Source organism: Mustela nivalis, assembly GCF_964662115.1.
Source record: "Mustela nivalis genome assembly, chromosome: 3".
Taxonomy (NCBI): Eukaryota; Metazoa; Chordata; class Mammalia; order Carnivora; family Mustelidae; genus Mustela; species Mustela nivalis.
In genome coordinates this window covers 179,838,901-179,852,355 of record NC_139022.1, presented here as the reverse complement: position 1 = coordinate 179,852,355, position 13,455 = coordinate 179,838,901, and the positions used below count along the sequence as shown (strand labels likewise).

Sequence of the window (13,455 nt, the reverse complement as noted above, 5' to 3'; positions counted from 1 at the left end):
TTTTACTGTGACTAACAAGAGCTAATATCCCCACTTTGTTCCGGAGGTCTGTTCTCTGATGTCCAAATCCCCTATCTGCAACACCTTGAGCCCTAAGCTCAGTGTGCTTCTCCCTTCCAGGGGTCTCCTGTGCACGCCACCATAGTGAGTATGGCGCCACTACGTTCCTGGGTGCCTGAGCTAGAGCCTCTTGGTCCTTGTCCCCAGATCGCAGGTGACCAGGAGCCCTGTGGACTTGTCCTCCAGTCTTGCATCTGCCCATCCTGATTGGCTGCAGCAGGCTTCTGGACCTGCCCGACTAGCCACCTGCTGGCTATCATGTATGCTGTGACTGTGTCCCCAAATGCACCCCATCCCTTTGGCCAGTGTGTGGAAGCTTTAAGAAGGGCCTGAGTCGATCTGGCTCTGGCTCCGCAGAGGACGCAAGGATAGTCCCTGCACCAGACCGGCTCCAACGGCCGCATGGGCCCCACCGGTGCTGGCCTCTCCTACATCCAGGCCACAGTCTGTCATCTGCATTCAAGGGAGGGCTTCGTGGGGTGCAGACGTCCTGTTCCTGTGTCAGGGAGCGGTGGAGCCACAGCATGCAGTGCCATGTGGACACCAGAAAACCACCCGTCTCCCCGCGGCGAGGTTGGCCAGCAGAGACTCCGGCCCTGGTTGGCTGTTTCTCATTGTTAGGATTTGGTGCTTTTCTAAATCCCCCGTTCTTTTCTCAAAGTGCCCTGTTCCTGCCTCAGATTCCACTCCTTCATCTCTGAACCTTCTAACTCGAGGTCCCTGCAGGTCTCAGAACACAACCAGCCCTGCTGTCCCTTGAGGGGTGTCTCTTCTCCTCTTGACTTGTCTTTTGTGCTCCTCTCTGGCAGCGGCCAGCTGAGCCATCATCTGCCTTGGCACAGGCAGACATAGGGGCTGGGACACGTACTCAGATACAGATGGAAGACAAGCAGGTGCCCCAGCAGCAGGAGGCCGATGACGTCCAACAGCAGCACCAACACCCCAATGCCCAGGACCACGGGAGTCTTCACCTTTACAGGGAAAAGGGGGAGGAACAGCAGCCAGGTGTTCTTGTTGGAGACCTCTGTGGAGGCAAGGGAGACAGGCACGGTGTCCGGCACCCAGGGCACGGCTGCGCCTCTCCTCCGCAGACAGCGCGGCGGCAGGAGGAGAAAACGAGCCCCAGGGAGCCCCTCTTCCTCGCCCGCGCATGCCCTGCCTTACCTAAGTGCCCTCGCAGCTCTCTGCCATCCCACTTTACGGGCGGGAGGAGGGGGACCAAGTGTCCAGGTCCCAGAGCCTGGCCCCGTGCCCGGCCCCCACACCCAACCTGCCCGCCAGCCAGATCCTCGTTGGTCCTTGCCGAACTGTCCCCTCAACCAGCCAGGCTCGCTCTCCCAGAGACCCTGAAGGCCGCAGCCAGCACCTCGGGGCATTTCCGGAGCGTGGTCGCCTGCACTGCGGAACTACGTGTTATTAAGGAAAGCGCTGAGGGTTCTGGAGGCAGATTCCCGGAGACGGAATTCTGGCTGAAATGCCCTGACTCCGGGCCCTTGTGTGGAGACCCAGAAGGTGGCGGCCAGGCCGTGCTGCGTCTCTGCAGGCCACGGAGGCTGCAGAGCCTGTGCGTGGAGCTGGCCAACCCCACGCTTGTCCCGTCAGCTGGTGACGTTTTGATGACTTCCCACCAATAACAGCAGTCTCCCAGGGAACTGGCGGTTATGCAGCCCTGTGGAATCTTCCGGAACAGCACACCCCACCCAGATCATCGCCTCATTCCTCAGGCATTCTCACATGTAGCTGGTCCCGTTGTGGCTCCAGAGCCAGCAAGTCCCAGAGAGAAGCCAGGGCCACTTGGCCTCCGTGCACCTGCTGCGGCCAGAGAGGCTGCTGGGCTCCGGCAGTCACCCCACCATCTGTCCGCACAGCTCACTGCAGCACGGCCCGGCTAATGCCCAGGACGGGAGGCGCCAAGGTGCTGCTCGGGCACTTGGCTGCACAGAGGTCGCCGCTCTCCAGGTGCAAGCCACGTTTTGGAGCGTGGGGGGCACTAAGCGACCCCGTGGTGGGGAGGGCCTTCACGTGGAACTCCCGTGCCCAGCCTTGACTGCTCTGGAGGCTGCGCGTGGAGACTAGGAAGGATGGCAGGCGGGGCGCCCCAGCCGGCTGTGCCCGGAGCCTGAGCAGCTGGTCTGCTGAGTGGCTCCCGGCCTCGCCGAGGCCCTGCTGCTCCGTTGTACCACAGAAAGGACCCAGATGCGTTTCCAGGCAGAGGCAGATCAGAGGGTCCATGCCGCAAGGGCTTGGCTCTAGCCAGGGGCTGTGTGGGCCTCGGGGCGAGGGTGCATGGGGCACAGTGCCACCAGGAAGAGGCACAGGGCAGCCAGGCTCTGCGCTGGACGACAGCGGGAGCCCTCCAACGGCACAGGCTCTGGAGGAGGGAGATGTGGGGTCATCACTGGCCCCGTGGGCTGGCTGGCCGCTCACTCCACTGGGAGGAGGGCGCTGTCCAGACCTGCTCCGGAGCCCGAGGCTGGGCCTGGCAGCAATGTTAGAGCCTGGGCAGAGTGGGGGGTCCTGGGATGTTCTGAGCTGAGTGACAAGGTCCTCTGTTCTGCTCTACATGCTGGGCCATGATGCACTCTGGAGAGAGGCCTGGGGTGAGACAGGCAGCCTTGGTCTGCGCCCTAAGGGCTTAGGTCCCCCAACACTTCAGACAGATGCAGGTGGTCCTCTGGGGGTCCCTCCTGCGTCCGTATCCGGGCCACACACTTGCCAGGTGACACAACAGAGATGCTGTGTGGAGGTCAGGGTGTGGCGGGTCCCAGGTCCCTCCAAGGCTGTGGGGGACAATCTGTCCTGAATCCCAGCTCCTGGGGCTCCAGGCACCCCTGGGCTGTGGCTGTGTCCCTTGTCTCATAAAGACGTTCTGCACAGGGCGCCTGGGTGGCTCAGTGGTTAAGCCGCTGCCTTCGGCTCAGGTCATGATCTCAGGGTCCTGGGATCGAGTCCCGCATCGGGCTCTCTGCTCAGCAGGGAGCCTGCTTCCCCCTCTCTCTCTCTCTGCCTGCCTCTCTGCCTACTTGTGATTTCTCTCTGTCAAATAAATAAATAAAATCTTTAAAAAAAAAAAGACGTTCTGCACAGACCCAGCACCTCGCTGCACACACTCCTGGGTATTCTTCAAGATCCTTTCCCTGAGTAAGGTCACACTCACGGTCCGGGGGTGAGATCATGGGCGTATCTTTGAGGCCACATCCAATCTCACATCTGTTTCTAAGGCTGGGCTCCTGCCCCCACTTAGCAGAGACCTGCATCACATGTCACCCAGAACCCATCCCTGGGCAGCCCTGTCCTCCCAGCCCTACCCTGCTCCCCACCCAGACCAACTGCAGGGCACCGGGGAGGAGGGCTCCCCTCCAATGCCTGGGGTGGCCTGGGAGCCTGGCCCCTGAGCACCCGCAGGTCCCACACCCCCTCCTGGTGGCGGGGGCCGCTGCCCTCCTACCCGGCCACGCCGCTCACCCAGCGGGGGCCGGGCCGGGCTGGCGCCCCCCGGAAGGAAGGCTTTTACCCCAAAGATGGCTGGAGGTACAAGCTAACACTTGTGAGTGACCCAAGAGGGAGCACCGTCACAGAGGAGATGCTGTGTACTTTTGTAGCAGGGGTGCGTGCGGAGCTCCGCCGGGTCGATGAAGAACTGGATGGAGACGTAGAGCAGGACGGCCGTGAGGCAGAGCAGCCCGGCCAAGGCGGAGGCCACGGAGAGGAAGAAGTACCTGTGGGAGAGGCGGGCTCAGGGCCGGGCTCAGGGCCGGAGGACCCGCAGCCAGGAAGTGCGGCAAGTGGTGAGGGGTGGCCTGGCCCTGAACCCAGGACCCTGCCTTCTCCTGTCTCCTGCCCCTGAGCCTCGTGGGAGCTCTCCGGGGGACACCACCGCTTTGCGGCTGTCCTGACGGCACCTCCATTTCCTGTGCCTTGGGATCCTCACGTGTGCCCCCTAGAACCCCCTAAGGCGGAGAGGAGGGGCTGCCTGGCTTGTGGCAGGGGCACAGAGGCTCTGGGCCCGGTGGGGCGGGCACCGGATCCCACCACAGCATGGCTGCCACTCCCGCAGTGACAGAACTGCGGAAAGTGAGCCTCGTGGCCTCAGCCTGGAGTTGGGGTCATGACGGCTGCTGCTGAACGGAACTGGGTGTGGACACCCGGTGGGGTCCTAGCGCCGTCCTCCATCAAGGCCATCAAAGCCGCGTTGGTTCGGGAGGCCGGGGGCGTGCACAAGACAGGTGCCTGGCCGGGTCTGGTTCGTGGTGGCTGAGCTCTGCACGCCCTCCCTGGGCCTGGCTTTGTGCTTTGCCATCAGACTGAAATCACTCCTGCCCCCCTTGCCTGTGCTCAAAAGACCCCGAGAATGACCCGTCCATCCAGAAAATAAACTGTGGTCGGCATTCTTGGAATGTGCTCCCACAGTCTTCCCGAGGGCTCTGTGCTCTCGTGACCTCGGAGAAAACCACTTCTTGAACGTTTTCGGCCTCAATGTTTTCTTCAGCTGAAATTCTGTTGATCACATGATGCTTTTCCAGAACTTCTGGCAGGCTTTTTACACACATCTTTAGGTGGAGAGCTAAAACGTGGGCACTCCCACAGGGTCGGCTAGATGTGGAGCAAGGCCCAGGGGTCCAGGGGAGATGCTGTCGCATTGTGGCTCACTCAGTTCCCTGAGGGGCGTCTCCTGTGCGATCCCATGCAGGCCCAGCCTCCTGGGTGTCCCTAAGCTGCAGGGAACACCGGCCTGGCCCCACACCTGGTTCTGGTTCCCAGGGAGCCCCGGCAGGCAGTGGGTTTGCCCTGGGCCGTCCTGTCGGGCCGTCAGCCGGCGAGCTGCAGCCCTCCCACTGGGGGCCAGAGCCTGTCCCGCCAACGTTTGGGACACGAAACATGGCTTCCTTGCCTGACTCCCGCGTCTGCAGAGCCCTGGCCCCCAACCTAGCACTTTCTCCGTGAGGACCTGCTTTGCTGGTTTGTTATGATTTGCCGTTTTTTTTTTGACAAAGCCACAGGAGGGACTCTGGGGCAGATGCAGATGGACAGTAGCCCCGTGCCCCCCCCCCACCGCCACGCTCCGTCCACGGGAGGCAGCCTCTCCCTGCTGTGCACTGGGCACCCGCTCTCCTCCACCCCCGGCCAACACTGTCCGCTGGATGCCGGGACGGCTTCCGCGGCTCCCCCGTGGTCAAGCGGCTTCTTGGCCCACAGGGAACCCCCTCAGCCTGTTGCGCCTGGGCCCGTCAGGACCCCTGAGCTCCAGCCTGTGCTGTGGGGCCCTCGGTCCTCCTCTGTGACAGGGCCTCCCCTCTCCCGACGGCCGAACCTCAAGGGGACCAGCTCACGGCCGCAAGGCCTTAAGGATGTGTGTCCGGAGCGAGGAGAGCCCTGCTAGTGTGAGCAGGATCCTGCCCTAGCCTGGAGGGCCAGGGGCTCCTCTTCTGCAGGGAGGAGGCGGGACGGGGGCTCCCAGGCACCCCTAGTCACCGAATGCTGTTTGGGCGTCTCTAATTAGGAGAGCTTTGCCGTCCTTCAGCTCAAGGCCACAGAGCTCTTCCGGCCTGGGCCAGCCGCGCACTTCTCACCTGGGCTTCCTGCTCCTGACGGGTGCATGCGGCTCGTCGGCAGGAGGTGGTGGGTACGCAGGGGACCCCCTTGGCCGCTGCGTCACCAGCCAGCGAAGGCCAGTGTGAAGGAGCAGCACGGGGAGCGCCGCCCCTCCTGGCCGCACAGAGCCCAGGCTCCAGCCGCGGGCACCTGCTGACGCTCACAGGCCCAGCCCTGAGCCTGACCCGGCTGGACGCTTGCTCCCAGGGCAGCCCAGGCCCATGCTCTGCGCTCCGATGGCATCCCTGGGAGGAGGCAGCCATGCCCAGGACAGCAGCTCAAAACCCCGCAGCTCCGCCCCTGCCCCTCTGCAGGGCTAGGACCTCTCTCGGCTCCCAGTGGGGGACAGAGGGGCAGCCTGTGAGCCCCTGCGGCCTGCGGCCCACGTGCTCTCCCTGTGAGGCCCCCCGGCCTGCAGGAGGGCTCTCCTGGGGCCCTGCCCCCCCCCCCGCAAGCCCCTGCGGCCACTCACCAGTAGTTCCTGCCCCCGACACAGTTGTTAAGCCACTTGCAGTGGTGGTCGAAGCCTGAGACGCACTTGTTGCACGCGCTGCAGTGCTTGGCCTTCGGGCTCCTGAGGGGGGGGGAACGCGGGAGCATCAGCCTGCCGGCAGCGCCTGCGGGAGGAAGGTGCGGTCCGCGCCCCTGTCCGCCTGCAGGGGAGAGGCAGGGAGCACGGAGGACCAGGCCCCAGACGGGTGGCATCCCCTGGCCACACCTGCTACAGGTGCCAGGGCTCGAGCTTGGAGGCTGGTTTCGGACCCCACCCTGAGCCACAGGCCTCCCGCCCAGGCTGCCCACGGAAGCCACGACTAGCCCGGGCAGACATCTGATCGGCGAGGGGCCCTGTGCTTCTGACACCCACTGCTCCTCGTTCAAGGACAGCAGCCTGGGAACAGGCGTGCCCTCCGCAGGCCGGCCGCCGCGCTGGGCAGGGGACCCTCGGCCCCGCCCATGCCCACATCCGGGCACGCACACGGTGACCTCACACAGGTGGCAGTACTGGTCCTGGATCACATGTGCATGTTTGGACCGGTCGAAGGTCGGCACAGGCTCCGAGTAGTTCTTCTTGCGCCGGACATTGGGCTCGGCCGGGTCGACAGAAACGGCGAGCAGGTGGACGGAGAGGTGCAGAAGGAAGAGCCCGCCGGTCACCTGCGGCAGGGGTGTCAAGGAACGCGAGGCCAGGCCTGGTCCCCACCCAGGGCAGCTGCTGGCCAGCGCCGCGGGAGCAGAGTGCAGGCTGAGCGCCGGGTTCCAGCACCGGCCCAGCTCCCACCCCCGCAGTCGACGGAGCGCCCCTGTTCCTTCCTCCACGACAGACACGTGCACTGGAGAGGGGCTTTCCAGCGGAAGCGGGCCCTGGGGGCGACTGCCAGTGACCTGAACGTGCCACGCGGGGATGGGGGGCCACGCTGGGTGCTAAAGGAGGCGTGGGGGCTTCTCAGGCAGCTGGGGGAGCACGCGTGGGGTCATCCAGAAACAAGGGTGGGGAGGGAGGGCTCCCACACCCAGTCCCCGTGGGGCACGGGGCTGCCCGGTCCGCCTCCCTCTGCTCTCAGCTCCCCCACCCCAGCCCCTCGGGCTCTCCAGCACCACTCCCTCCATGGCGCCCAGGGTGAAACCAGGCCCTGGGACCTCACCCTCTCCTCCTCCTCCACCTCGGGACCAACACACTGTCCCCATGGAAACCAAACAGAAGCAGGGGAGGCCGCCTCCCTATCTGTCCTGCCCTGCTTCTCTGGCCGGCTCTGGGCTCAGGGCTCCGGGGTGTGGTGCGGGAAACGGCCGGCTGTGGGCACCCGGCTCTGCCGTGATTTGGACGGGAGGAGCAGGGGCTCTGAGCAGGGGGCTGAGGTCATAACTCCGTCCTGCAGGAAGCCCCGGTGGGATCCTTCTCAGGCTCTGCCCCTCATGTGATATGGGCTCGGCCACCCCGCCGGCAGCGGCGCTCGGCCTGCGCGTGGGCCTGCGTCCGCGAAGGTCACTGCACCCCAACCCCGGGCGGGAGGCTGCTTCTGGCCAGACCTGCTCATGGCCCCTTTTCCTCTAGCCTCAGCGCCAGTGTAGACACAGGACTCTGGTGCCCGCTGTGGGCACGGCGGCGAAGGGGAGCCAGGCCTGCTGGGTGAGCATCGCCGTCAGGAGGATGGGTGAGGAGGAGCGGAGGGTGGGCGGTCAGACCAGGAAGCTGGTTCCCAGGCTGGGGGCAGGTGGAGGGGCGGCTGAGAACCTCCCCTAGTGGGGAAGGGACTGACCAGATCCCTCAGGGCCGTGGAGAGGAGACAATGACACCGGGACACTTCATGTAGCCACCGGACCCCGCAGGGCTGGCTAGGGCGTGGGCCTCCCCGGCTCCAAGGCTGAGCCGACCATGGCCTGTTCCATGCAGGGTGCGAATCAGCAAGGGCGGGGTGGGGGGGCCTTGGCGGGGCCGGACTTCATGGTCACGGTTGGAGACAACAGCACGGTGCTGGCGTGCCTGCCCCCTGCACCTGCTCCCTGAAGCCCGAGGCGCTGGCCAGACCGTGGGCATGTTCGTGTGGTTACTGGGGCAACAGGAGACAACCAGAGCAGCGGGTGCAGGACAGTCCGACGCTGCAGGGGGTCCAGCTGCTGGCCCAGGTGCGGGCCCCTTCCCCTGCCTGCCCCAGAAACGGGAGGGCAAGGTGCCAGGGAGGGAGCCCAGGAGGGCAGCAGGCAAGGCCGGGGCTGGGATGTGTGCTTGAAGTCCTTTGCCCCCACAGCTACACAGGGCTTGCACGAGACCACCGCCGGGGCACAGTGTGGGGACGGCACGGCTCGTACTCTGACCCTCAAAGTGCAGGTGCCCGAGGCCCCTGACCCGAGCCACTGGGCCAGCCACATGGAGCTGCCTGCCGCCATTCCCCGCGACGTCCCAACCCCGCAGGTGCTCCCAGAAGCTGTCCACCAGGAGCCAGGGGGTGTGGCTTCCAGCCCCCCCCCCCCCCGAGCGGTAGGCTAAGTCCCTCCACAGCCCCTTGAGCACGAGGCTTTCCAAGCAAAAACACAGCCCACCGGCTTGTCTGACCTACTGTCTCCCAGCGCTCAAGCCGGTGACCCCGGGTCAGTCACGGGAATGACACGGAGCAGCAGAAGGTGACCCCACTCTGCCTGGCCGCTCGCTGGGTCGGCTCCTCACTCCCGGCGTCAGCCAGCACGGGCAGAGCACCTCGAGCGTCACGGCGGTGCCGCGCTTACTCTCAAGTGCCTTTGCCTGAGTGGCTGGGGCGCCCGTGAGGGACAGGTCGTCAGAGCGGGGTAGGAGGTCCCACTGTTGGCCAGCGGGAGGCCCTGGCCCGGAGGCCTCGGTCCCCTAGCAACAGTCTGTGTTTGGTAAAGCAGCGGCCGGCGCCAGCCAGGACACACGCCCTCCCGTCCTTCCGCTTCTGCTGCAGGAAGTGAGGCGCACCCGAGCCCCCACGGCCCCAAGCACGTCCGCCTCGCTCCAGCACTGGACTCAGAGCAGGAGGTCACCGCACGGTCCCAGCCACAACATGGGCGCCCGGCCCTCTGCACAGTGGACCCTCTGGGTGGCGCTGCTTCCCTCTGCGGTGTGGGGGGAGCTCAGACCCCCAGGGTCAGCCAAGGCCTGGCAGGGCTGTCTTCCTGCTGCGGGAAGCTGCGACCCCACCCGGCCTCCGCCCTGGGGCCAGGCCCGTCCCTGCAGACACGAAGGACTGCGGCGCCCCCCAGTGGCCAGAGCGCAGGCCCCACCGCAGGCGTGGGGCAGGGCCGCGTTCCCCGCTCCACTCCTGTGGACCAGACACGGCTGGGGGCCCCGCAGGCGGAGGTCAGCCCGGTCAGGGCCTCCGACACGGAGACACGGGCAGCACGGGGAACCGCAGCCCACAGTGAGTGTGAGGAGGGATCAAGGCCGGTGCTGCCGGTGCTGGAGGGCAGGGAGAGAGAGCACAGCTGGCAGCTCCCGGACCCTCCCCTGCGGCACCTGCGTGACAGCCCCGTGCGCGTCCACGTCCCCAGCGCCTGCCCACCCAGGCCTGGAGCTGCTCTGGTGACACATCGGCAGCCTCCTCTCAGGGCTTCCATGGGACTGGCGGCCTCCACCGTGGCCTGTGTGGCGGGTCCTAGCGGCCGGCAGCCTCCCTGTCTTTGGGTCCGGCCACTGCCTGCCAGCAGGCTTCTAGGCCACAAGACGGGGCCAAACAAGAAAGCAGGGGACGAGCAGCTGAAGACGGCCACTGTCACCACGAGTGTCCCCTGGAAACAACCCCTTGGGTCCCCGGCGTGCCCCTCCCACCCAGCCGCCAGGGTCCGGCCCACAGGGGACCTGCGGACGTCCCCGGGAGACAGGCTGCGGTCCCTGAGCCGGGTGGGCTGCTCCAGTGGAGAGAGAAAGCCTTCTTCCCAAGCATCTGCCTGTGCGACCCCCGCGTGGCTGATGCGGGACCGTGCGCTTGCATCTGCACGTTGGCCGTTGGCCGTGGGACTCCTTCCTGTCCTCAGGGCTCTCCGCCCCACTCCAGGGTGCCTCTGCCCCTCGCCGCCAGGAGTGTTCTCCCTAAAGCCTTGCGTTTACTGGGACCCCGCTCCCGTGAGCCACACAGGAACACACGTAGGGTCCATCGGTGCTGTGGCCATGGGGGCCATCTGGGGTGAAGGGGGCGGGGTCAGAGGGCAAGATGCCGCACCCATGGGCGCACAGGACGGAGTGGCAGGGGGCCCAGAGGGCACGTGTGGTCTGAGCCAGGTCTGGTGGAGGCCCCCGGGAGCCCCCGTTTGGACACAGGAAAGGATACACCGTAGGCGACGTCCCTCCAGCCCCGCGGCAGGAGGGGAATGAAGACGCCAAAGCTGGCGACGGCCATGGCGAGGACCGTGACCCAGGCCGCCGCCTGGAAGGAGTGCAGGGGCCTCGACCAGCCATTCACTCGGGACCGGTTGGGGGGCGAGGGCCGCTTGCCCCCTGCTTCCGGGACGACCCGTCTCCAGCTCCTGCCCCACAAATCCATCTACAAGACGAGAGGAGGGCCAGACAGGCGTGCATGGACCCCTCCCGCAGCTCTATGGCAAGGGGACCCCGGGGGCCCACCTCTGGGGGCAGGTGGCAGGTGGAGGACCCTCCAGGGTCCCAGGGGAACCCTGCGTCTGTCCAGCCCAGAGCAGAGACACAACTGCACTAACACTCTTGAGCGTGTGCAGCCCACACGGCAGAGGACCCAGGAGAGGCATCCGCCCCGACCCCAGTGTGGCTGTGGCCGTGGCCGCCTCCAGGGATGGGCACGGGCTTTGTTTACAGATGGACGCAGACTCCGGAGGAGACCCATCCCGGGCAGGAAGGAGACCCCCGTCAGGAGGCCCTCATCGCCGGGGAAACACAGCAGTCTGCAGGAACGGCAGACCTTGGCTGCGGTGACCAGGTGACGCTTTTATGTGCCTGAAATCCCCCGAGAATCGTTCTACGATTTTCCCTTAAGGACAGAATGAGATCCCACATTCCCAGAGAACTGCGCTGCTCTCACTGCGGGGTGAAGACCTGCGCGCCAGCGGGCTTCCGGGGCCTCCAGGCGCTCCGGGCCACCGGGGTTGAGGGGAGGGGCTGGGCGGGAGTGGTGGCCACATCTGGCCAGGCGGTGGGCGGAGGGAATGGGCGAGAGACCCATCACAGCCACGGGAGGCGGAGCCCTGAGGGTCCTGGGGACGTCGCCGCAGGAGGGCAGATTTCGGCTGCTCTCCACAGGCTGGCCACTCCTTTCTCAGGATGTGGGGCCAGGAGGGGCTTCCCTGGTCAGGGAGACCCCCAGGGGCCCACAGAGAACATCCCCCATGGACAGCAAGACGACCAGCACACCGGGACTGGGCAGGGACCTGCGCTGCCACGTGATTCCCATATCGTTCCCAGAGCAACACTCAGATGCAAGCAAGAACCAACAGAAAGGGAGGGGCAGTCAGATCCAGGGCACGCGCGGACCTCGGGAGGGGAGGCGAACCAGTGACACGAAGGGAGAAATCCTAGGAGCTGGAACAACAGAGCAGAGAACTTATCTTGTGGAAGGAGCAAGACATGAGGACGGAGTCAGTCCCAGGGCCACCTGCACTGGCCAGGATGAGCACAGCCGCCCATCCCCAGGGGTTCCCAGGACGGAAATGTCACCGTGACCTCGTGGGGAAGCCACAGGAATTTGTGAAATTTAAACAAGCGACTCCTGAGGTTCTGGGAGAATTCTGAACCGAAACAGACCCAGCCAAGGGTCTCGAGAGCGCAGGGGCCGAGTGCGAGGCCTGCAGGGACATGGGTCCCCGCTCCTCAAAGGGCTCCGGGAAGCTCCCCGCATCACACCCCCAAGTGCCCCAGAGAAGCCGGGAGGCGCCAAGGGCTGAAGCCCACGGCAGGCACACGCATCCGGGTAATGGCGTGGGCATGAGGACAGGGCACAAGGAGCATCACCCCCAGGCCCTGCACGGGGCACCCCCTTCCCCACAGTCACAGGAGCCACGGGGCAGGCGGGGCGGGTAGGGGTCCTGGGGAGAGACCACATGGGGGCCACGGGGCAGCTTCGCCCCAGCCCTGCCTCCCGTGGCTCACCTTGGCTCACACACCCCCCGTTCACGGACACCGCGGGTTCCCTCACCCGCTCTGCAGCGCATGCGGGAGGAGCGTGCGAACCTTCTTAGCTCCTGGGGATCACGTCAGTTCAAACCCGCAACCAAAGCCAGGCTCCCGACACACATGTCGCCTCTGGTCTCCTGGGGCGGAATGGGTTACGGTTCACACGGCTCCACGCACAGACACCACCGCGCCCTGACACGCACACGCCACACGGGGGACCCCACACGTGACACCACAGCACGCACAGACTCGTGCACCGCACAGCGCTGCGCAGGCTCACGGGGTTCTGGACTTCACATACTCAGCCTTCCTCGGGCTCTTCCCTGGGCTTGAAGCCGCGTCCCCTACCCCTGCTCGCAATCCTGTCTTGCCTTCTGCACCTGTCCCAGTATCACTCTCTGGGCGACCCCCTAACGCCCCCGTCCAGTCGGCGCCAGGCCCTCACGGACTCCTTCTGTAAGTGCCATTAACGAGCCCCTCGCCTTGGTCTTGGAAGCGAACGCCGTCCTCCCATACTGTGCACACGTGGCCGTGGGCTCAGGCAGGGCCTGGGTCCCCTTTCAGACCCAGTTGGGTCCCTGGCGTTTGTTTTGGGTCATGCCTAAGGGTTCTAGCAAGACGTGGGGGTGCCTCGATGCTCCTGGACACCGTGGCCACCGCTACGGGCCGACCTGTAGGAGCTACGTGCAGGCCACTATCCCGACGACGAAGGCAAGAGGCAGGGGCTGGAACCCCGTCCCTCCACGTGCTGCCTGTCCCCCTGCGCTCCCTAGAACACAGAGTCCTGGGTGCCTCCACCTGGGCACACGTGACCCCCTGAACCCATCACAGATCCTCACAGCTCCCCAGTCATTGTTTCGCTCTCCCACTTGGGATGCGCCGAGGTTATGCCTGCAGGTTCCCTGGTCACAGCACAAGCAGGAGGCACCTACCTCCCCGGGGGCCAGAACCTGCTCTGCTGCCTGCCTTGACCACTGGCCCACGCCGCACAGAAAAGCACGGGCCCCTCTCTCAGCTCAGACCCTCGTGAGCACCCCTGGTTGCCACGGCAGCAACGGAACCCACGAAGGTGCCTCATAAAGCTAGAGCCCCGCGGCCTGCTGGGGGGGGTGCAGAGAAGGCATGGGGGCCCCCGACAGGCCAGGCCACCAGCCAGGAGTCCGTCTACACGGCCAAGCTCTTGACGACACTGCCACCCACGGCAGGCCCTC

The 13,455-nt window shown here is 65.6% G+C and overlaps 1 protein-coding gene across 1 annotated transcript in view; it reads right to left on the bottom strand.

Moving 5' to 3' along the window:
- ZDHHC11B (zDHHC palmitoyltransferase 11B (putative)) overlaps positions 1-13,254 on the bottom strand; it is a 54,839-nt gene extending 41,585 nt beyond the window's left edge. Inside the window, exons 1-6 of the mRNA XM_082724583.1 lie at positions 13,177-13,254; positions 10,434-10,646; positions 6,629-6,807; positions 6,125-6,226; positions 3,655-3,779; positions 929-1,084 (exon numbers count right to left, since the gene is read on the bottom strand). Of these exons, the coding sequence (XP_082580709.1) occupies positions 929-1,084; positions 3,655-3,779; positions 6,125-6,226; positions 6,629-6,807; positions 10,434-10,646 (775 nt within the window). The 5' untranslated portion in view covers positions 13,177-13,254. The remainder of the gene's footprint in view (positions 1-928; positions 1,085-3,654; positions 3,780-6,124; positions 6,227-6,628; positions 6,808-10,433; positions 10,647-13,176) is intronic.
- Between the last annotated feature and the right edge of the window lie 201 nt (positions 13,255-13,455).